Below are 24379 nucleotides of genomic sequence, written 5' to 3'. Positions count from 1 at the left end.
ACATCACAGACTGTTGCTTTAAAACAGCGTTCCCATGCTTAAATAATGATGTCTCAGTTTTTTTGCTTAAAGACTTATGATGACGTCTCCTGTAGACCCTGGAATGGTTTGGGCCTGAAGGATCTTAGTTGCATTTAGGATTATTTTTAAGATACTCGGTGTTCTCTAAGATTTGAATCCTGAGGTTTTGCCTCAGGCAAAGCTGTTAAAATAAGTGGAGTTCTACCCAAGTAATGGAATAATCAAGTTAAAACTTTAAATTTTGACCCCAAGATATTAACATCTTCTAAACTGTCAGGAGAGACACAGTATATTTTTATCTAAGGAATTTGTTCCACTGTTTTGCTGAAACCCTTGGCATTATTATTGAAGGAAAGAGTCTCAGTTCTTCTTGCAGATGCCTCTTTCTGCAAAGCAGAGAAGACAAACATCCAAAAGAACATGTCTTTGGGCTACCATCCCCCTGCTTAAATTTGAGGCATCTTCTTTCAAAAGAATATCTCAGGAACATGAGCAGCGTTCCAGAAATACCTAAAAATGCAAAACTGATTGGAAAGGGAGAATGCATATTAATGATAATTCCACAGTGAGACCTGTCATGAAGAATCTGCTGGACTTCCAGAGCAGAGCTGCCAGTAACTCTGCACCTGTGTCTGTCTACCCATTTACTACGCTGTACTTTTCCGTCATGTCCCAGAGTACTGTTCTGTGGAAATCCATGAGAACACTTGATTGTTGTTTTCAAAAGGCAATTCTTAGTTTTCAAACGCTGTAAAATTTCTTAGAGGAAATTAGCACATAAACATGGTTTATCTTCTCTTAATATTCCATTTTAATAACTCCCTATATCTCCTTTTTATTATTTTTGCATCATATTTCTTGTATCTAATAAGTGTTTCTTCAGTGTGTATTGTTCTATTGTTTTCAGTGTGAAGAAAATGTACTTTCTATAACTGGAGTTCCTACCCATAAACACTGATCACTTGAATCCCATTTTGCTTCATTCATACTGTTTCCCACACTCTCTGTTTACTACTGAGTTCTATATCTATCCACCTGCCCTCTAAAGTATTAAATGACAGCTGAATTGGGAGCAACCACATACACTGTTCTATGAGCATCTAATGAAGCCTGGACACACTCCCTGTGGGTATTGGTTATCCTCTGGTCTGCATCCTCCCTTTTGCTGGGAACAGTCCTGCATTTGACTTTCCCTACCAGATAAAAAGAGGAGTTTTGCAGCAAGTTTGGAAGGTGTTCTGAATGATCAGTCAGTCATCTGTACTGATTAGATACAGGGCTACTCTCAAATTTAACATATTGCACCTGAATTCTGCCCAGCTTTCCTTCTGTTGGAGCAGTCATTTAGAGCCCCCTTAGCTACTTGTAGGAGCCTAATTATTTTTGAGACTTCGTTCTTTCAAGTATGGTTGAAATTAGTGGATTTTTTCCTTAGAAGGACAGGCTTAACATGATTGCTGGTGGAGTGCCATCCATTTTGCAGGGCATACTAGGGATTTCTTTTAAAAGCGTACAATTCTGAGAAGCTTGTTCTTCCCACAGAACAAAATCAAATTTCAAATCATGACACCAGAATCAAATTGTCTTTCCCAAATATTCCTGTACTCTGCTGTCTTCCCCACACTCTCTGTAGTAAGTCCCTGCAAAATATGTAGAGCCTTGCAGCTTGCTCTAAATGTTAATGTAATGTGATACAGATAGCACTTACCTTCAAAACTAGGATGGTTTCAGTTGATTTCTCAATCAGTGGCAGAATCTTGCAAAAACAGTCTGGTGGTCAGTTTTGGATCAAAACTGAGACTAATTTCAACTCCTTATTTCTAGTCTCACTAGTTTCCCTCTTGATTCTACTTTTCAAATCTATGCAGCTTTTTAAAGCAAAACAAAATTCAAAGTGTCAATATATGCAGCCTGCTGATGAGACTCTGAAAAGAACTGGAGTATTCTGTATTCTGTCCATCAAAGTACTTAATCTCCTTCTTAATTTTAGGCATGTGAGTAACTCCACCGAAAAGAACAGAATTACCTACTCAGCTGGGTCCTGGCCAAAGTACTGAGCCTATGAAGAATTGAATTCTCAGTGAAAATAAGCTGTCTTGGTTGGAGTGGGAGAGACTTTTGGAAATAGGAGAGTATTATATTTCATGCAGCTCTGTTACTCCATTATTTAGTTATACCAATTAATGCATGAATGTTCCATCAATTTTTTGTTGGGTTTTTTTTTCACTTCAGACAAAGTACATGCATTTACAAAAGTGTTCAATCTGTTGAACAGTATAATGTCAGATAATTATATTCTGTTTTAAAGGACATACACTCTTGCAATAAACCAACATTCAAACATCTGGCATCTAGATTTTTGGGATTTCTTTACAATTTACACTCCAAGAATCCTGCTCAATTCAATGGAAGCATCTGTACTGATGTTACTGCACAAATATTACCTTATACATTGTCAGAAATCAGAAAACAGTTACTACTTGTCCAGTTCTAATATGGATGTAGCACCTATTCTAATCTTTAGTAAAGATAAGATATCCTGTTATAAAATAATTCTATATGAAATTGTGACTTCTATGCTTCTATTTAAAACATTCATTACTAGACTGACAGAAGTTTAAACATTTGGCTTTGAGGATGAAGAAAAACTTTCTGTTTCTTAAACTCAGAGTTCATATTTTTGTAGTGATATTTGTCTTTACAGACTACACATTTAGACACTAAAGACTGTGTATGTTGCATATACTTTACCAGTTCTTGTTTGGAGTGGCTTGCTTTTGGCTATTCTGTACTGAAAGTGGACCAAAATCAAGTAGATATACCCTTGCAAGTAAATATATCCATGGAAGGTGAAAACACCTTCCCACATTAAAACACTCATCTTTTTCCGTATATATGGAATATTGTCCTTCAATGGGTAGGATAAACAATGCTCTGCCTCAATCTATGTTAAATTTCTGGTATCCATTTTAACCTATCAGGTAATGTAGAACTTTATTCTACAGGTGAGCTGAGAATCTCTAAGGCATTAGTTGTTACACATATTCAGTCACACAGAAATATACCCTTAAACTGCCCCTGGACTTCTGTGTATTAAACTGCTGTATGGAAAAGTTATTTTGGATAATATTAAGAGGATTCTATTGTGTTAATATGTGGGTTTTTCCTTCCATCAGTATGTAATGTAGTTAGGTAGTTAGACCCATGGTACTAAGTACTACTTCAAAAGTGCAAGGAAAAAATGCTTGAAAAATATTGTCAATAAATCCCAAGTAGTGCCATCAGTGGGATAAATTACACAATTTTCTGCATTGTGCTTGATATGCCCTTCTCAGCACCCCTGACCACAGATGTAGTCCCTTCCCTCTTCTGTTCCCTACTCCTTTTTCTCTCTCCCTCAATATTCTCTCACTCCCGTGTGTGTGTGGTTGGCCCAGCTCCCTCCATAACCCTAACAATCAAATGGACAAGAGGCTATATATGCTGTGGTTCCATTCAATGTGTATGTTTACTGCCTGACCAGTGGGAGCACACTCAAAGGGGTGATGACAGACAAAATAGGAAGAGGACTGCTGAGCTCGCACTGCTGCTTTTCTACCAGTGAGGACATCTCCATCTTCTGCTGTTAAGCTCAGATAGTATTTTAATTTTTTTTCTTCTGTTGGAATGATTTGGTGTCTTAAGTGACCCTAAGATTGTGAACTAAGTTAAAAACCTGAGGACAGAGGTCTCCATGGTAGAGAAAGTTGCTGTTATGGAAATTGTTTAAATGTATGCCCCTTTCTAGCACCTGATGACTTGCGTTCAGTTTTTGCCAGTTACCTTTTATACAGCTCTGGCTTGCAGTGTGGTATTGAGGAATGCAGGTAACTGTGTTTATATTTCATCAGGAGAAGTATACAGATGGACAGACTTCATGAATTGCTAGCATTTCACTCTTTCACTAGGTCTTGCAGATTGATTGATCAGTCAAAGACTAAACTTTGAAAGACTTATCAAGTAACCACTCAAGGTGCTACTGTACTTTGTAGTTCCCTGGATTTGGTCTGAAGGGATGGTCCTGGCTCATTTTGGAGCATTCAGATTTGCTACTTCAGCTTTTTAGAAATCAGTCAGGACTGCCAGGTGATCCATACTATGAAACACTACAGAAAAGTCTGAGAGGGCTGATATTAAAGGTTAATTTTCTTTGCCAGTGTTCTGAGTAACATTATCCAGAGCATCACAATATCAAGTGTTCATGATCCAGATATATATCTTAGATATGTATATAAATGTGTCCTACCCCAACACACACAGTTAATATACATGACAACTAAAAAATTGTGATAGTGAATGATTTGGATAAACAGCTTACAAAGAAACGTTGACTAGTAGGTGGCGCTTTTCTTCATCAAAGCTTTTGCATGGGAGAAACTATATTTGTTTTTCCTCACTGGCCAAATAAAGTGCTCAGGATCTGCTGGAAATAACTCACACGCTTAGAGAGGGACTTCATTCCATGCAGATCCTGGACAAGATGATTTTCTGTGAAAGATTTCTTCAAAGCTAGCCCTGGAGCTAATCCAGGAGGGCAGTCTGTTCAGGAAAACAAACCTGAAGAAGAGAGAATTATGAAGGATGTAACTGTTGCACCATCTCTTGCCCTTTCTGCCCATACATTGGAGTCAGTACTGAATCAAAGGGGAAAAAAAATCCTAAGAAACGCAAATAACTGCTTTTGCTTTGGGAAGTTCTGGAGATTTTAATGCCATTTGCTGTTGAAAGCAGAGGAAGGAATGATGTTCTAAGGACAAACTACAAAGTTTGGCCTAATAAATGTGAATGGATATACAGGGCTTGATTGTTCTTTCACACCAATGAAACTCCATGGACTAAAATTAGGCACACTAATGACACAACATACTTCTGTAAATGATTTGTAACTCTGAAGTGAATGAACTGTAATATAACCTACGGCACAATGTGCATGTGCAGCCTGGCCCCTCAGGCATGTGTTAATAGTAACACAGCTTATCATCATGCGCTTTTAAATTTTTAAATCTAAATAAAATATAACACTGTGTGTAATATGTACTTTAAATGGCAGATGTGTAATAAACATCTCTATTTATGACAGACTTAAGCAGCAAAACGTAATGAGGTGTGGTTCTTGTACAAATTTTGCTTCAGGTTCACTTTGTACTTTTAACCACCTTCATTAATTACACAGCTAAGATCATGCCCTGGAGAGTTTTAATTTTCGTGTGATTATATAATGGTCTCTTACTGATATCATTATTCAAAAAAATAAATAAAATACTAGGAATGTTTTCAGACAGAGATTTTAAGTATAAAGATTTGTTAAACATCTTTTTTCCAATTCTGAGCCACAACTGAAAACATCTAAAAATGTTTCTTTGCCTTAGGTAACCATGCAACTTTTCCTCAGTGTTTGCACTACCCTCTCTCATATGAATGGTTTTTGAATGACTGCCATTACCTTGGTTTCTGTAGACCAGAAATGCCTTCATCTTCATAATGGCCCTGGTAGATAGGGAATACTCACATCTGTGTTTTCCTGATAGGGCACAGATTTTCATTCTTGCTCGGCTAAGTGGGAGGTAGGTAGCCAAACATTTCCAAGTTGTTGTGTGTATGTGGTTTGCCCTAGGTCAGACAAGAATGAACAGGAATTGTCTCCATTTCCTGAGCTCCCAACTGATGCTATAAGCCCTGGACCTTCCTTTGCACTCCATATATTCACATAGGGAAAATGGACAAAAAGCAACCCAATTATCAAAGAAACCCAACAGATTTGAAGCGTGGTGACCATACACTGTAGGAAACAGGTTCTCATCCTATGGAGTGCCAGCTTTTGTGGCAGGTGGGACGATTTATCAGGCCCAGAGCCTGTTCCCATAGCCTTCTTCCCTGGGTACCGCTCTGGAGCATGTAAGGAACAGGCTGTGTGTCAGATGAATTGTTCTGGCAGCAGCCACAGTTCCCACCCGGCCCCAGCCTTTGCTGATGGCTGCTTGGCTGCTCTCCCATCACACGAGGGTTTCATGTCTGGGATGTGACAGGCAAATGACCCCTGGGCAAAATGGCGGCTGGGAGCAGCTGCCATTGCTGGAAGTGCTCCCCTGGGGTGCAGCCGGCTCTCCTCCTGGTTCCTGGGCCATGCAGGGGAGCTCAGGCAGCGAGGCACAGGCTGAGGGCCTCTCTGCTGCTGTGGCTGGGGCAGCTCAGAAGCAGGGAGCGACTTAACTGTGTCGATGTGCAGGGAAGCCAGTGTGGCCGGGGAGCCTGGGCATGGAGCTTCTGCGCTGTCCTGCTCCCGCTGCGGCCAGTGATGCAGCACGCCTGCCTGGAAACCATAGGCATCTTGGGCTTTGTGCAAAGTTTTGGTTAGAAAGACTACATGTAGTGACTAGCATACCCTGCACCTCTAGAAGGGGATGGGTGTCATGCAGGTAGCAAACCCAAATCTTCAGCTGCTTCTCTGTTGACACTCAACTGGCCAGTCTGTGTCTCTCTGTTCCATACTAGTTTCTTTTCCTTCCTCCAGGCTTCATTTTGTTGAAAATTTGTTTTCTTCTAGCTATATTAGAGTGGTTTTAATGCTTCAGTGTGCAACACAAGATCTTAAGGGTCTTAGTTTTAATGCACTTTCACAAAATGTCCATTAATTTAAGTGAGAATGCTGAATTTACCACCTTTTGGAATATGTACTAAGAATTTACTGTAGTGTAAATAATTTACTCCATACTTTGTGAAAGTAAGTATAGTGGAAAATTATATTTAGCCTCTAATTTCTAAACTAAAACAGCAATATTCTTCTCTGGTGTAATATATTTTCCAGTCATGTGATGAAGAGAAGCATTTTTTTCAGCTGAGCTCACTTAGAGTTCAAAAGATAAATATATCACAATGACAAATTGCAAAATGCTATTCATACATTTAGGTAAAAATGGTTCCCTCATTTGTTTGTATTTCACATAAACGGTATTACTGTTATTTCCAAAGAAAATACAGTACAAAATAATTCTGACTAAAAATACAAGTATTGTTAATGGACCAAAGAAGAAATTTGTCTTTAGCTTGTGGGGGAAAAAAAAAATACAGAAACTAAGTATACTGTCTTTGGGTGAAATTCATTCCAGCAGAAAATGATATCCACTCAGCCCTCTAACTGCCTAATCTCCAGCCCAGGGCACTACAAGGATGAGACATGAGTGGAGTAGCTAGTGCAGGGGTTTTTGCATCTGTTCTGTTCTGGGTGGTTGAAAACTTCTCCACATGGGAAAGAGGTCTGAATTTACAGCACTGACAGGCTGTCTTAAGACTTGTCCACAATGAGAAGTTGAAAGAAATTTGAGAGCAAATTTGCCACACTCTTGTGACTCCATGCGTGCATCTGTGAGGATGCCCAGACTGCTGTGAGCGTGAACTGGTTTATCTGATGGGTTGTGAGGTAGGGCACACTTGCTGGACACAAAATCAGTCCATGTCTGTCTGCTTGCCATTTAAATGCATCCTCTACATGTGGAGTAACAGGCAACAGTCAAAGGCACCTACTGCAAGAGGACAACTGATTTCATTTTGTCCTGGGAGTAGAGAGGCATTTCTGAGTTACATCCTCACAACTTCTAGCCATACATTAGGACACTGTGAGGGTTTTTTTTGTTTTGGTTAAAGCTTATGATTTGTCAAATGAAGCATCAAATTCTGCTTTTCCCTTAGCTCACTTATTTATCCTACATATGTATGTTCTCTGTACAGTCTTCAATAGGTAATGAGTTTTTAGTATAATGAGTAAGGACTTTCAGCTGCTGCCTTAGTTTTGTCTTCATGCAGCTTACCATTGACTCACACGTATGACTCAGGTCAAAGGATCTACATTTAGAATACAAGTAAAAATGAGTAAATGTGACAACAATAAATCTGATCTGTAAAATTATATAGCAACAAAAGTTGCATGAGTGATATATTGGTAGAATAGATATAGTAGAGTAACATGTTGGGATCAGAAATATTACCTACCACACATAGAAGCTAATGAACTGGAGGTCTATAATTTCAGTGCTCACTATTTTTATCTCTTTTATGATATCAGTTCAGAAATCCCTTATGGAACTGGTATACCCTGATTTCTCTTTCCAAACAATTCTGTGCACCCTGTCTTTCTTCCAACACATATGCATGTTCTCTCTTTCTCACACACACAAAGGATTCTGTAACAACAGAACCATTATAGAGAATGATCTAAAACATGTGGACTGCAGCCAATATTTAGATATGGTATAGTAAATTCTGGAAGGTATAAAAAGGAAATAACTGAACTCATTGCAGAGAAAAATGAGCAAGTCTTAAGTAGTTTTAATCACTGAGTTTCATATAAAACCATATGCAGATACTGAGCCTAATATTGAAGGGAAAAGGGAAAGGGGTAAGGGAGAGGAGAAATCCAGTTCCACTGGGATTTGGTATGGGAGTTCTAGCATTTTTATAAGAATCCTTCAGGAGATTAATGAAATCTGTTTAAGCAAACATATAAACATGTTTACCAAGTTGTATGACAATTGTAATCATGCATCCCCACAGCTCAATCTGAGCTAAAAGGGTAGTCAATATGGAGCTACTCCTTCCTTCCACAGACAGCTGTCACACCTGCTTTGCAGGCAACTCAGTTACTGTGCCCACTCCCTTTGTCCAAAGGGATCTCTGGGAGAGAGAAACAGCCACCACAGCAGTATCAGGAATGAAGGAAGAGTGAGCCACTTCCTTTCCCCTTTCTCAAAATACTCAGCTGTATCCAAGTTTCTGCCAAATCAGTTTTGCTCCACATCCCAACACCCTGAGCTAAGCTCTAGTGCTCACTGCTATAGCTGGGAAGCTGTGGATTGCATCTCCTCTGGGTCTGCCCTGTTGCCATTTCCCTGGGCGGGTATGTTGAGCCTCTGTAGATAGTCATAGGCATATGAAGTCGCCCAAAATTCTGCAAATAGCTGTGTTCTGTATTTGCATAAAATGCCATGCATGAACTGAAACCTGCTTGTCATTAATCAGGGGCTTTAGTGAGTTAGAGTTTTTCACTGAGATTTTTGCCGAGCCTAGGCTTCAACATTTTCACACTTGTAAATCGCACTTAAAAAAACCTGACTGCCAGCATCTGTCTGATAAATAGTGGTTCAAAAGTGTAAAAAATGCCAAACAACACTTCCTTGTTTTAGTTAGTGTTGGACATGGATGTAGGAGAAGGATAGAGAGGGGCTTTTTAGAGGTATTAGTCTTACTCAGCAGAGGGTGAAATACCCATTTCACCAGCCTGTTTCATAACTGCTTCCTAAAGCACATGGAAACAAGTGGGACTGATTCTGCCAACTCTGCCCATTCAAAATAGAACTTTACTCCCTCAAAAGTCAGCTTGAATCTTCATGGTGCTGCTCTGCATAAATAAGGCTTTACTTGTTAACAGCAAAAAAAGCAAAATTCTAGTGAACCAGCCATAAATTAAAAACTGAACCTGCATAAAGAAATTAAAACCAAAAACCAACTACAAAGTTTCCACATGTGAAAGGACAAATTTTGAATTATTGAATGTATGAATCAATGAAAAGACACTAACAGAAAATTGGCTCTTCCAGCACACATCTTCAAGTCCAGAACTAGTAAGAACTAATGAGCAGAGGCAATTCTATGGGGGTGACAGGGACACCAGTTTGCTTAGATGAAGTACTGAGTATTTCATACAGAAATGCAAAAATTACCTTCTGGACTGAAAGAAACTCCATTATGAGTGGCAGCAGCCTGGGTGCATAGCTGTTGAGGTACGGCGGAAGTGTGTTTTGGCCCATTAGGTGGCTGTGTTGCATTTTGAAGCAGTTTTTAGGCTGGAGAATTGTTACCAAATAATCCCACGTGGACTGATTCCACTGCAGCTGCACCAGAGTTAGCAACAATGGGAACCTTAGTATAGACAGCTTTCAGTTCCAGCAGCCGTTTTCAGCACTGTATCAGTTAACCCTGCTCTGAGGAGGGTTAATTGACACAGTGCTGCAAATGGCTGACTAGATGAAAACTCATATATTATGCCTCCCAACATCTCTAACAATTGTGCAGCTGCATTCATATTGGCAATGGTGGGAATTTGGAGGAGGGAAGAAATTCCCCAGTGCAGACAAGGCCTGTGTGTGAGCCTTAATGTTCTTTTCTGGGTCTTTTTCGTCAGTCACAGTCATGCTTCCCTAAAGCATTCTCAGAGCTATTTCCAGCTTCATAACCAGCAACCACTGTTGGTCCCACCAGTTGGATGAAAAGAGTGGAAGAATGGTGATACACCCTGGCCCATCTCATAGGTGCACTCAAGGCTCCTGTGTCTGCTCTTCTCCTCTCTCTTGTATCCCCAGAGGCAGCACATTCTAAAAGAATCAGGGTAAACAAAAATTAACTTTTTCCACAAATATATACAGTGTTTGCAAGAGGTACTTCTCCTGCACTGACTGGTTCTCTAGAAGGAGAGTATCAGGATTCCCAGGTCCCTGAGTACCCATTGTAGCCTTTAACTACATAAATATCTTTGGCTTCTCTTGTTGGCCACAAAAGTGAAATACCCACTCAAAACATAACCCTCTAGACACGGCAGCCTCTAGTCCTGGTAAGTTCCTCTAAGGAGTTTTCTGGGGCAGTGCAGAGCTGTAAGCTTCTTGAAATACTGCGGAAACAGTCAAAAAAATTCTGAATTTTACCATCTGCTCTCCCATTCCTGGCAAGAGATCTCTTTCAGAGCTAAAACATTGCTGCTTCCCCTGAGCTAAGGCCTTAAACTTACAGTCACTGCCCCTTTTGAGTAGTTTGCCCTCCATGAGAATGAGGGTGGAGAAAACAGGACCCCCTTGAGCAAAACAGAGGGGTGCCCTGACTCTGCCCTCCTATGTACATGGTTGAGTGGGCATTATAAAGTTGGTGACACACATCCTATCACACACTTGGCATCACAGACCTTCAGTTGCAACTTGTAAAAAATCAAAAAGTTCTCTCCTCGTGTAAAGCACTACCAGCTGAGACCATCTGAGCTCACAGACTTCCACTGGTGGGAGTTAGTTTTACTTATGTACGGGTTGTGTTAGGTTGCTATCTATAGGTGACATCTCCCCATGACCATACACAGCAAGGTTTCTTCTGCATCCGTGGGCTTTTGAGAAAGGAAATAGATGAAGAAGTGAGCAAGGAAAGCTATTTAATGCTGCTATTTATAATCTTCAAGGCCTATTTAACCTGTAATTTTCTGTCTTTCTAAAAGATACTTTCCTGCAACCTTGGTTCTTTGCTCTGATGCAAGATATTACTGCTGCTATTAGAATGCACAGTTTAAAAAAACTCCTCTGGGAAGAGAGGCAAATTAACCCTCTACAAGCCATCACACTGATTACAGAATAACAAATGACCTCTTTATAAGTGTTCTGGGTTGGCAGTAAAATCTGCACATTATTTTTCATTGTCTTCTTCTTAATCTTCTAGGAAGTTCCTCTAGTTTCATTGGAAATGTCCTAAGTTTAAGACTCATGGACAGTAGAAACGAGGCCAGATTTTATGTCTATAAATTTTCTACCCTATTATGTATGGTTCCAGAAAACAAAAAAATAAAAGGACTGATAATTAATACTTCTGTCGGTAGACCAAAGCTTAAATCTCGGACCAAAGCTGGTGGAAAGTAGACCATGTCTACTCCAGTAACTTTGCAGTAGTCTCTTCAATTAATTTTACAGTTGTATTCACTGGTGTTTGCACTGAATATTGTGCAAATACAGCTATACTGTCAGAGGATGTATTGCAACAGTGGAAGGAACAGCTATCACATCTCTTTTGGGAAGGAACCTGGAACAAAACCAATAGCTATTTCTGGTTTCTCAGCTTCCATCAGCCACTTGAAGAAGTGAGGCTTTCTGGGTTCTGGATATCATCTTGCTTACCTGTGCTAAGGTAGTTGGTATATAAATGATATAAGAACAAGGGGATTTTATTAATCTAGACAGCTTTGTGTCCACAGAATTGCCATAAGGAATATTACATTGATTTATTATCTAAGGACTTTTGGTTAAGGAGGGAATCAGGATAGTTACAAATAAATGAAAGGCCCATAGTTGTTTAGATCTTGGATACTGATTCTTATGATGGTGAATCTGTAGTCAGATTGTAGAAAGACCCAAACTCAGTTGTGCTGGGCACAGTGCAAGTGTCAAGGCTTTTCTTGACCAGAACAGCTTTCAAACAGTGAGTTTAAGAATATTGGTCTTATGTGAAAATTGTTAGGTTATGGCTGTATGTAAAAAGTCTTTGAACTATAGTATTTTTACTAGAACTGTCAAGGGAAGACTAGTGGAACAATTAATAGCCCATATAGGATGATTCTGTAGAGACTGATGTTTTAGAGCAACAGGCTTTTACCAATTGCATGTAAGACTTTCTTCCGGAGAAATGGATACATGAATATGCTTTAAAGAGATTAATGGATGTTATAAAAGTTATGTGCTGCTGCACTTTAAGCTATAGACTTCACAACCTCAGCTTGGAATCCTGATTGCATACAGCAGCTTATTCTTTTGATGTATAGAGTAGGTGTAGGGCCCTATGGATTTCTTCATGGTGTGATGGGAACTGAATATTTTACAAAATGCAGTGGGACTACAAGGCTTTTCTGATAGCTGTTAGATTTAACAGGTGGACTGTGTCTATCTTCCATAGCTGGTTGTTTTTGGGGATGGGAGTGAAGCAGGCTTTGGGAGTTTTGTGATTGGATTAAGAACACTTTGGCAATATTTTCAGCCTTAAGAAATGTTCTAGGATTACTCTTTCTTTAGCCCATCTGTCTGCAGTGTACTTTTTCTGTTCCACAGAAAATAACTCAGCTGTCTCCTCAGCACAGTCCTTGCTGGTCAATGACTGCATGTTTGATTGTAGTAACTTTTTGCCTGCTTCGTTATTTATCAATCATAAGAATTTATAAGGTGTCAAGACAACTGGCTGTGTTTCCATAGCTAGCACAAGGAGTGTTGCAGCAGTCTCTCTGCCCTCTTCAGTATTACATACGATAATGCAACTTTTCCTTCTGAGCGCTCTCCTGCGCTTGTCCACCCCCGAGCAGGGGAGAAAGGATGTCACCAGACAGTTACAGGGGTGGCTCTCAGCCGAAGTGCAAGACCTTGTGGGAGGAGTGGGACTGGAGGAAATGCCCAAGTCGCACATGAAGCCCAGGTGTGAACGTTTTCTTTGGGGACGCACAGACAGCGGGGTCTTCCCTGGCCTTTGTGGCCATCTCCTTGTGCCATAGTGGAGGGGCGCCTAACCACGGTTTGCACGGGAGAGGAACGAACACCGGCGGGCTGTGCGGGACAAGCTGCCTACGGAGTCTGGGGAGAGGTGCAGTCTGCGGCCCCGCCATGCTCATGGGAAGAACAATGTCGGGGCAGGGCTCTCCGCAAGAGGTCATTCCCCGTGCCGTCACCCTCCCGGCAGGACAGCTCCGACCCGCTGTCGGGTTACAACCGCCCACATCTTACCCCGGCGGCGGCCGTCTCGCGAGGCGCCGAGCCCGCGCCGCGATGGCAGCGCCTGCCCGGCGGCCGCACCGCCGGCGAGGGAGCCGCGCTCCCGGCGGCCGCACGGCGGATGGAGCCCGGCGGGTGCGTCCCGGGGCAGCCCCGGCCCGGCCCGGCCGCCTTTGTTCGGCGCGGCCGCGGGGCGTGCACGTGCAGCGGCCGCGCAGCCCCGCGCGGTGGCCGCGGGCCCGTGCGGAGCGGCGAGCGCCGGGCCCGGCCTGGCCCTTTAAAGCCGCGGTGGCGGCGCGGCCGGGCCGGTGCGGGACACGTGAGGCGGCGGCGCGCTCTGCCGCCGCTGCCCCGGCTGCCGTGCTGCTCGTGTTTTATCTGGCCGGCCGCCAGACCCCATCGCCGGGTTTTCGCTCTGCCTCCTCCTCTCTCTCTTTTTTTTTTTTTTTTCCCCCTACAGCCCCCTCTTGGTTTTTCCACTCACGGGTAAAGGTGGTTTTTCTTTTCTTTTCCTTGGTTTTTAGTTTGGGGGTTTTTTTGTTGTTGTTTTTTGGGTTTTTTTTCCCTCCGTTAACCCTCATCCTAGTTTAGTCCGTGGGCAGGACTCACATAATAATATTTCCAGTCCCAGCAGCTCGCATCACAGACACGAACCCAGGACCGCCCTCCCCCCAGTCTTTTTTTTTTTTCCCTCCCAATCTCCCAAATCGTTTTATTATTATTATTTTTAAATGATCGCTCCTTTTGCGCGCTGCTCCCGCTGCTGCCGAAATCCCCGTCTTCCCAGGGTGCATGCTTCTGGCGAGATTGTGCAGTGTTCTCAGTCCATTTTCAGTGTGTCTTATCTTAATTTGTCCTGATCCGATCTAAGCGCGATAGCCACCACTTGCTTTCAATTTGTAGGACTTTTTTCCTCTTCTTGGTGTGCTCCCGACTACCCTCGGACTATTTCCCTCTCTCCTTGCATTTCCAGGGTTGCAATTTACTCTGCCTTTTTTTTTTTTTTTTAACCTCCCCTCTTTTGAATTGCTTCGTGTTACTAACCATTCCTAAATTGTAAGAGAGATTCATTCCCCCTCCTCTTCCACCACCACCAACACCACTACCACCATCACCTCCTCCTCCTCCTCCTCCCCTTCTCTTCTCCTTTTTGGCAGCACCAGGACGTCCGGTGTGGTGGTGGCAGCGAGCAGCAAAAGCAGCAAGAGCTCGTTTTGATTCCCCCCCATCCAAGGTGCTTTGGAGAGACTGGTTTCAGGCTGAGCAGCAGAAGTCACGATGAGTGCACAAGGTGAGGGACCCGGTCAGCCTTCCACTGCTGCCCAGGAGCAACCTGCAACCGCAGAGCCTCAGAAGAGAGGACGAGGCAGACCCAGGAAACAACCACAAGTCAGTATCGTATAGATACGTAGAGCCGCAGATCTATAGTGTTATAGGCATGTACATGTACGTATTGTGCTGCAAGTGAAGCAGTCCTGGCGACGGGGAGGGGGGGCTTTGTTGTGCGCTGCTTCCCGGCGAGGTGGTGCAGAGGCGTAGCGAGGGGCTCCGTCGGGCGCCCCGGCGGGGGGACCCCAGAGCCCGGAGCGACGGGGCGCTGCCTGCCCGTGGCTGAGCCGAGGAGCTTCCTCGGGACTTTCACTATTGTGCAGGGAGCGAGCTGGGGCTTTTCAATGTAAATGGGGAATATGGAGCAGCGCGGCTCCGACCAACCAGCGCTCGCTGGGTCATTTCGAGCTGATTTTGAAATTGCGAAAGCGAGGAGCAGGGAACGGGGCTCTCCTGTCTCCCTCCTCTCTCAGCCCTCGCAATATCTCAATCTGTATGCGCGCGTGTGTGTGTGCATGTGTCGGGTCCCACCGGGCGCTGCTGCCGCCTCCGATCTTGACCAGCCCGGCCCCTGAACTGCCCCTAGATGCTGGGGCTGGGGGGGAGGAGGGTGTCTAGAAAGTCGCATAGTTTTTTTCGCCTTTTTGCTCCCCCCCACCCCCCCCGGCTTTCCCCCCTTCCCCACCTCCCCCCCTCGCCCCCGTCATCGTATGGAGAGAGGTGCCCCCGTTGCCGACGGAGGTGGGGGAGGTAGCCGGAGGGGGCTTGCCCTGCATTTGCAACACCTTTTGCCTTTGCTCCGACGCTTTCCCAGGCAGGTCGAGGCGACGGGAACGCTGCCGTGTCTGGACACGGGGAGCGTAGCCCTGTGCTCCTTTCCACCCACACCCACAGCCTCCACCTGGGCCCCGAAAGGGACGCGCCGGGCTCCTCTTTTTGACTTGCAAGACCTGAATTCGAGCTAAGGTTGCTAGATCCGTGCGTTATTACCCCCCCCACCCCCATTCTCTTCCTTTCCCGAAGTGCCATTGTCGCATCGCCTGGAGCTGCCGAGCCGCGCTCAGCCCCTGCCGCCGGGCGAGGGGCCTGGGGGGAGCCCCCGCGCTCTGCAGCCCCTCCGCCGGCGCCGCCGAAGGAGGATTTTGCCTGCGGATGCAACCAATTAATCCCGCAGCTCGGCGGGGGCAGCGCGGAGCCGCCCGTAGCCTTTTCCCTGCCTCCCTCGGAAGTCACGATTGAGAAGTAGGGCTGCCCGTGGAGCTCATTTTAAAGCGAGATTCCGCGGGCTTTAAACGTGTTTACTCCCATTCATTTGGCATCAGCCCCACTGCCACGAGAGCCTTCGAGGGGCTGGAAACATGGAGAGAGCTGAGCAGCAGAGCCCCGAGCTGGGGGAAACCCGGCTGCTTTGCTTCCTTCCCCTCCCCCGCCCCGATATGGTCCTGTAAATTGCACAGAAAGTACTTTTTGGAAAGCCATAAAAGCAGAGCCCCCCGTTTTCTCGCTCTGCCCTCGGTGGCACTCATTCCATCTGTCCGGTGACTGCGGGCTCTGTCCCCCTTCCTGCTTCACCCCCTGGTTGCCCTCGCCCAGCCCCGGCAGCCGGCACCCACCGCCCCTGCGGGCTTGTGCCAGGATTCCCTTACTTCTTTTTTTTTTTTTTTTCCCCTTATTTTTTTTTTCTCCTATACCATTTGAATGTATGGAAGTGAAAGAAAAACGCGTCTCCTTCAACGTGCTCAGCCCAGATGTGCAGTGCCTGCGGGGCTCGCCCCTGAGCTGCAGCACTTGGGGAGTCCCCTCGCCAGCCTCCCCTTAACCTACCCGGGAATTATAAAAGCTGAAGGGGTTTAAACTGGTTTAAGTTAACAAACTGCATTTAATTAGTTCTACCACATCCTGTAATCTGAATGAAATGTATAATATTCAAGACTAGAAGAGTTTTAGAGTGTTTATGATTCACTGAATAAATATTTGGAATCTGAACTCTTAGTAATTCATACTCAGTTTTAAGGACTGGTTATTTACTGTCAGGCAAAGGAACTAGTTAAGAAAATAGCTAAAATAATCAGTATCGACTCATTTTCGAGTTGGGGTTTTGTCTCAGGTTTTTCTTCGGTTGAGTTTTTTTGGCTTACTAGTGTTCTATTTGAAGAAGCGTTTACATTTGCATTTTAATGCAAATCAATTATCTTTAGAATAGGTGTGAATATAAAGCCGACTGCAGAACAACAGAAAAAAAATTGCCCCCTTGAGAGAGAAGTAGTCTCATCTTACTTTACAATATTCTGGTAGTTAACTTTTTTTTCCCCAAAAAAGTTTATGCTAGAAACTACATATGATAATTGTATGTCGTTATAATGAAATGCAATTGAAATTAAATGGGTAACTGTATTATTTTTGAATAGCTGCTCTTATATGAGGGAAAGCATAGCCATCTTTAAAAAATGTGCTTGCTGCTTTAACTTACATGTTAGAATACGCACACTTTTCCAAGTTTTTTTTTCTGCAATTGCAAGAGATGTTAAACTCCTTTGTTGTGCAAAATATATTTTTTCCTTTGCCTGGAGTTGTAAATTTTTCATGTTGCATTATTAATATTATGTTATTTATTGATACTATTAATTCATATGTTTTAAGCAATTTCTCAGTTTAGTTTATCCTTTAGATCATGTGTAGCCTCTTGCCACAATAGCATGTTTTCCTGTATTTAGGAACCAACTGGTGAACCATCTCCTAAAAGACCAAGAGGACGACCCAAAGGAAGCAAAAACAAGAGTCCCTCTAAAGCAGCTCAGAAGGTGAGATTGTTAAAGAGAAAGAATTACTAATGCTGTTTTTTCATCAGCTGGTAGCAAAAAATCCAACCATTTAGGCTGTGAACTGTGGGGTTGGAACTCTTAACAATGGAAGCTACATAAAGAATGAATTTCACCTTTTTAAAATTAGAATTAACATGAAGACCCTAAGTACGGAACCTATAAGGGCATCTTGGTTTTTTAGTAGTCTACAGATTAGTGAAATAACAATGTATTTCATGAGAAACCATGAGATGTCTTGTATCTAGTAAGGAAATCAATGTTAAGAATATTATTTTCTTCATTAAGATTTTTGTAAGAGGAAGATTAATTTCTTGCCCACTTACAGTTGTTACTACTACAGACCAAATCTGTATATTAAAGCTAAGTTCTTTGTCAAACATAAGTTAATTAGAAGTAAATCCAATTATGTGTTGATGGAAATAAGTGCATATATTGAAATTTACAGCTTTAAAATGTGATGGTAAACTTTGAGTTACAGTAAAAGCCTGTTATATCTTGTTTAGTAATCAGTTTCAAAGGGACTTTTACTAGAAGTGCTATTAGTCTTCTGAACCACTGATTCTGCTTGGTGGTGGGAGCAAACTTTTATTCTGGTGGTTCTGATTGCCTTTAGCTATAAGAGAAGCTCCCTGAAGTCACTGCATTTAGTGCATGGACTTCACATCACAAATACAACGTGAAAATGTGACTGAATTTTATTTGAATTGGACAAAGCACAGTATTAAAAAGCTGAGTAATCAAGGCAAATCATGCATACCTTTCTGTAGGAAATAGTGAAGGCAAATAGTTGTGTATAGGCTTGAAAACAAGTATGAGAGATTTGTTTATGTTGATGGTTATACAGCAGTTAGCACTAGTTTACAGGTACTAAATTAGAAACAAAACTTACAAAATCTGGTAGTGAATGTAGTGCTTAAGTGTATCAGTATCTTTTAAGGAGGTTTGTGACAAAACGTGTGGAAGGTATTTGTGTCCTCATCTAATTATGGTTCATTTTTCAACATGCCTATGGTACTGACCATATTAAGTTTGATAATTTTCAGTGTTATAAATTGCTATAGCAACTACTGATAAATATTAAATCATTAGAAGGTGACTATGGTTTCATGTCTGCTTTGTTTAAAGTGTTTTCAACATTTGTTTGAGGTACTTTTCCAACTGTCTTTAAATTCAGAATTGGTTGGTTTTTTGTTTTTTTTTTTACTTTATGGGCTGGAAAAAAAGCAGCATGTTCTGTCAAGAAATCCATGAATTAGTAAAAAGTGCTTTACAGGTTAAGTATTTAAAAATCTATCAAAGCCATTCTGCAAGGTAATGTGCTTAAAATGTTGATTTTTTTTTTCTTTATACAGTAAAAGCATTCCTCAGATTCATGTTAAAATAGTTTATATGTCACTCTTCAAAAGAGAGAGAGCAGTTTTTTATTAGTCCAGCAAATCCAAATGTGAGCTTTAGTATTTTAAATATTACTCCTAGGAGTGTTGGCTTTCCTAGGAGAAACATTCATAATAACATTACATTTTAAGTATTTCGTAAAAATGTGTTTTAAAAAGATGCTTCTAAAAGAAGTATTAACATTATTTCATTTACATGAGTGATTTGGAAATCAGTATAAATGGAAAATAATTTTTAAATATTCCTATATGTGTAGATTTATCAAATCAAGGGTTTTCCAGATGATTCTGGTACATAGTTGTGCTTTCTTCATCTAATTTACAAACTGAGCAATTTCATTGTAACATTTTGATTTTCAGAATGCATCAAGTTACTGCTCTAATTAAAGCTTTTGGGTGTTGCTAATGTAAAAAATTGACCAAAGACCACATGTCTTTTTTTATAATAAAATACCCTCTGAGGGGTATTTAATTACAAGTCTTACTGGTTTCTTGGTTTATAGATAAAGTATGTAAATGTTTGATAAATGCTCTAAAACATAAAACACTTATAAAGCCTTACTAGAAGAAAGAGACATATCACATTTCAAATAAATATTTTAGCCCTTTTTCCAAATTGATAATTAACCTTCTCTAAAATGGTTCAGCTTCTCACCAGGTATCTCAAAGTATCTTTTAATGTAATATTGTTTCCAGTAGTTTTTCTAACTGTAACAGAGGTGGGAAGGTTTTGGCACTGTAAGAAAGCTTCATTTGGTGGTGAGGCTATCACCTCTAAAAAGAGTGAGCTATATGTTCAAATTTGTGGTAAACATATTTACACATCCATATGCATATATACATTTATTAAGACTTTCTCCAGCCTGTCTCAGCTCTCAGGAAGAGAACTGGCTATCTTAGCTTAAGCCACTCTACATGTGAACCTGGGTACTATACACCCAACTGGAATTTGCTGGAATTTCTAAAGAATAGTGCGTGCCCTGTGTGTTTCAAAGGGAGCTCATTGAAATGCTTCAGAGTGCTCCCAACATGTTAGATAAACGTCGACCAGGAGAACCCACGGAGCAGCCATGAGAAGGCATTCATGATTAATTGATTGGGTGTTCTCTTGCAAAGCATTACACATCACAATTAAAAATGTATTGCACAAACTGGCAGTGAGTTAAAAACACTCCAGAACTGGAGCTTTGTTTTGTTATACTTCAAGAAGGAAATACTTGTAAATCAGTTGATGGACAATTTACCCTGGAATTGTGGTTGTGTTGTATATTTAAAATTTCTTGGTTTGCAGGAATTTTTTATATAATTTTTTTTTTTTTTTTAGCGTTCAGAGCTTGTGTTTGGTCTTAGTAAACTGGCCTTGGGGCATCTGAAAACAAACTGTGCTTGTTAGGAAATTAGCAATGTGAAACTTGACAATGCATACAGAATGTTGCAAAACTAACTGAACAGCTAATAATGTGGCAATTACTCTAATTTTGGGTAATATGCTTTTTTTTTTCTTAAAGCCTTGCATATCACATATGCCTAAGTTTTTATAAACTAGACACAAGAATAAACTATGCTTTATAGAAGACCAAACCATTTCTCAATTGTTTAATTTTCACAAACAGGAGGAACACAATGTGTTACCAGATAAGAAGAGGTAAAGACAGAAAAGACTCCTGATCCCCTTGCACTTGAGTCCCCACAATTAGGTTGTTGTTATGCAGGCTGCATCTTTAAACAAGTTTTTCTGTTATTCATTTAAAATATTTGAAAAAAAAAAATAGCAAGATGTGAAGTGAGTTTTGGGGTTTTTTCTCCCTAAAGCACAACTATTTTTTTTCAGGAAGATCGTAGTAGGGATCTTCCTTTTCAATTTCCTGGGTGTTCTGTGGTTGAGTTTTGTTTGGTGAGCTGTGTTCCCAGCCCATCACATTTCCCTTTCTAGAGCTTTTTTTTTTTTTTTTTTGTTAGGCTCTTGCAGTTTGGCTTGACAAAAATACCGTATAGACATAAATAGTTTCCTGTTTGGGAGCAGGAAACACATTTGTGACATTAAAAAAGGAGTAGTAGCTACTATATGATTGTCTTTAAAGAAATTGTCAACCGATAGCCCAGGAATACACAATGGTAAAAGTTCTTTGGTAAAATTTACCTTCAGCTAAAATATGTTGAGTTTTGTTGTAGTTACTGGTGTAGTGAGATTCACTGCAAATGCCTACAGAGCTTGATGCATCATCCTCTGAAAACTAGAACTTGTGATTCTGTGTGTGACTACACTTGCTATTGTCTCTACATTACATGGCCAGGGTTTGGTATGTAGAAAGGCATGTCCCTGGGGTAAGCAGTCCAAAGGTAAAAAAAAAAAAAACAACAACAACCTGAAAAGTGCATGTGATCAGGACTCTGCCCTGAATTGGTTCACGAAAATCTAGTTGGCTTCTCCATGCTTCATTCATTTTCACCAACACCAGTCATTACAGGCTTAAAGGAAAAACAAGATCAAATTTATCAAGTGATTGTTGCATGGTTATTTCACTGAAAAAGTAAGAGACCTCAAAATCAGGTGTTTTGATCAAGATAGGAAAAGCAGAAGACTGGCTTTTGTTTAGAACTAAAATGGATAAAACAGAACACGGAAAGTGTAATGTTTTTGTACTTAGTCAATGCCTAAGGTTTTTTAAAGAGTACTTTTTGACTGAATAACTGGGTGGTTTTTTTGAGAGGGATACATTCCTGGGCAAGGTCTTTTGACACTGTTTGACAGCAGTGATCTTCTTCCTGAGAACTATCACTTGTTTCACCTGACTTACAGCTCTGACACATTTTATCCGAGATCTCCAGCAGATCATTCTGCAAAGTAGATAGAGTTCTTCAAATCTGGCTTCTGTGGCATTTGAGGTCTTCCTTGACAATACATAGATGCCAAAAGAGGACTTCATAGCCACTCAATTATTTATATTTGTCTTGACTTGTTAATTGCTTTCAGTAGTACAGTCTCAGTTTCTGTCCAGGTACAGCATATTTTTGCAATAGGGAGGCAGAGATCATGGGCAGTCAAGTCTTAGAGTTGCTGAGAGATGCTGTTTGGAAGCAGGGTTTTATGGCCCTGTGGTACAGGGCTTAAGTGGATTGCAAATCTTCCTGAGGACTGTTAGCTGGCTTCCTGGTAGCAGTGACTGGAATGGTGATCTTTGTTACCTGTGATAAATAAAAAGCATTTCTCATACAGATCATGCTTTTAAACGTGAGTTTTGGTTCTGTTCTTCAAGTGTGACAGTGCAAAAATGGTGTATTCATATTATTGTTTATAAGAAATTTCGTATTTTTAATGAAATATGCTTTGTGTTTGATAACATACCTGACCCTTCTTTAAGTTTGGTGATTTCATGTCTTAGGTGTAAAAAGCAAGGTCACGCCTCATAGCATAGTAGCCACCAAATGTTAAAACCCCCCTGAGCAAACCCCACCTCTGGGTGGCCTGGAGCTCTCTCTTCATTTGCCCCTAGCTTTAGAGGCAACACATCAAATAAAGGCAAGAGCCAACAGACTGGAGAGTTTCTGATGATGCAAGAGCCTGTTCAGAGGAAAGGCAGTGTTTTAGCACTTTCATGGAGAAACATTGTATTACTGATGTGATACACAGTAAAACATTTCTTCAAGGCTTCAATTACAAGAAAGTCTTAAGCTGTTGGAGAAAATACAGGCTGTATTTTAGCAAAATGCAAGCTAAAAAAAGTCCAGAGGGAAGGAGGCGGAATATTTTCCTAAACGTCATGTATTTATCATGACCACTGTGCTGCTACTACTCCTTTTGTTTGTTCCAGAAGTGTTTTGTCTTTCTCTTCTCTTGGAAAGGAGATTAAAACTTCCACTTTGGAGGTTCTTGTCATTCATTTTCTGCAGTTTAATCTGTGAAAACCTTGCTATTTACTTACAGAATCTTTCTGTACCAAAACATCACCTTTGGTATGCCTGGATGTTTGCTCAGCTCACCTCTGGGAAAGATTTGGTTTTGATAAGAACTGTGGAAATGTTTTTCTTCTAACATGAGGTGGAAGTCATATACTGCAGGAATATAGTGCCTTTCAATCTGCAAGGTCCCCAAGCACTTGACAAACCATTACCCAAACTAGTCAGCAGGAACACTAGCCACTTCTGACTCGGACCTTCAGTGGTGGCAGAGCTCAGCACTGCTCATGGCAAGCGGCCGCACTGTGGCAGTTTATGGCAGGGAGCAAAGATTAGTTTTTCAACGAAATCTCTCACGTTCATGATACATTGTAGTTAAAATTTGTGTCAGGTTTGTAGGGACTTTAATTACAAGACCAAAGCAGGTTTTGTTTTCGAAAAGTTAATTCTTTTTTAATTGAGTTTTGGAAAAGGGTCTTTCCTTCAGATGCAGTAATACACAGAAGAAAATAAATAGCATTAGTGCTATAATAACTGTCAAGTGTTGATTTGTTAAGAACAATTTTAACCAATATTTTCTTTATAAGATTTATGCCCAGTGTTCAATGAAGCATAGAAGCAGGGGGCTACAGCTTATCAAAACAAAACCATATCTGTTTTTTTGCATCCTTCAGGTTACAAGGTATGAAGAAATTGAATACTTAAGGGAAACAAAAGTCTGAAATAGACAGCTACAGGATATAGCAAATGCACTTTAACAAGTATTCTCTTAAGAGGGTTTCACCTTACATGTAATGTCCGTATAAACGATTAAAGCTCAAGTTTACTCTTTTAACAAGTCTGAGTGATAATTTTGCCCTTTAGGAGTGTGAATTTTATTTTTCACAGCTTTCTTATTGGCAAGGTATTTATTTCAAAGTAATTGCATTTAACTCACAGGGCAGTTTTTTTTTGTAGAGATTCCACCACTAGTTCCTCAGCTCAAGTTCTCTTTTAGAGAGATCCGATTTACACAGCATTAGGTTACAGTATATGTTACAGCGATTGACCAGCAAGTGATTTCACAGTTGATTTCTAAGGGCAAATCAAATACACATACAGTTAACTGGGGGGGAAAAAAAACCAAAACAACACAATTCATGTGTACTAAAAGTCTTCACTCTTGGGGACTTTGTATGTGGCAAGTCCTGCCCTGACTACAGATGGTGGCAAAATCCTCATCACCCTGAGTGGAACAGGATTTTTTACCTGGTGAAGTGAGTGGATGGGCATAGTCTAGTTAGAGAGAATAACCTGAATTTTTCATTTTAAACTCTGTAAATTTTTTAGTGTACTGCATAAGTACTGTTATTAGTAGTAGTATTCACAATGTCACACAGTGGAATTA

At 41.2% G+C, this 24379-nt stretch overlaps 1 protein-coding gene and 1 long non-coding RNA gene across 3 annotated transcripts in view; one reads left to right on the top strand and one right to left on the bottom strand.

Moving 5' to 3' along the window:
• Nucleotides 1–8362: 8362 nt before the first annotated feature.
• Nucleotides 8363–13637, bottom strand: LOC116443246. Its single transcript, XR_004239791.1, has 2 exons — nt 13563–13637; nt 8363–10424 (listed from the first exon to the last, which is right to left on the bottom strand). It is a non-coding gene; the product is annotated as an uncharacterized LOC116443246 (long non-coding RNA).
• A 214-nt stretch (nt 13638–13851) lies between these two features.
• HMGA2 (high mobility group AT-hook 2) overlaps nt 13852–24379 on the top strand; it is a 134695-nt gene continuing 124167 nt past the window's right edge. The window contains exons 1-2 of one of the 2 annotated variants that reach the window (XM_032107287.1): nt 13852–14939; nt 17594–17680. In XM_032107287.1, coding sequence (XP_031963178.1) covers nt 14829–14939; nt 17594–17680 — 198 coding nt within the window. In that variant the 5' untranslated portion in view covers nt 13852–14828. The remainder of the gene's footprint in view (nt 14940–17593; nt 17681–24379) is intronic. The other variant, XM_032107288.1, reaches the window with a different exon arrangement.

Source organism: Corvus moneduloides, chromosome 4 (genome assembly GCF_009650955.1).
Source record: "Corvus moneduloides isolate bCorMon1 chromosome 4, bCorMon1.pri, whole genome shotgun sequence".
In the NCBI taxonomy this organism is placed as follows: domain Eukaryota; kingdom Metazoa; phylum Chordata; class Aves; order Passeriformes; family Corvidae; genus Corvus; species Corvus moneduloides.
The sequence above is the reverse complement of the archived record's forward strand: the minus strand, read 5'-3'. Positions and strand labels throughout refer to the sequence as shown.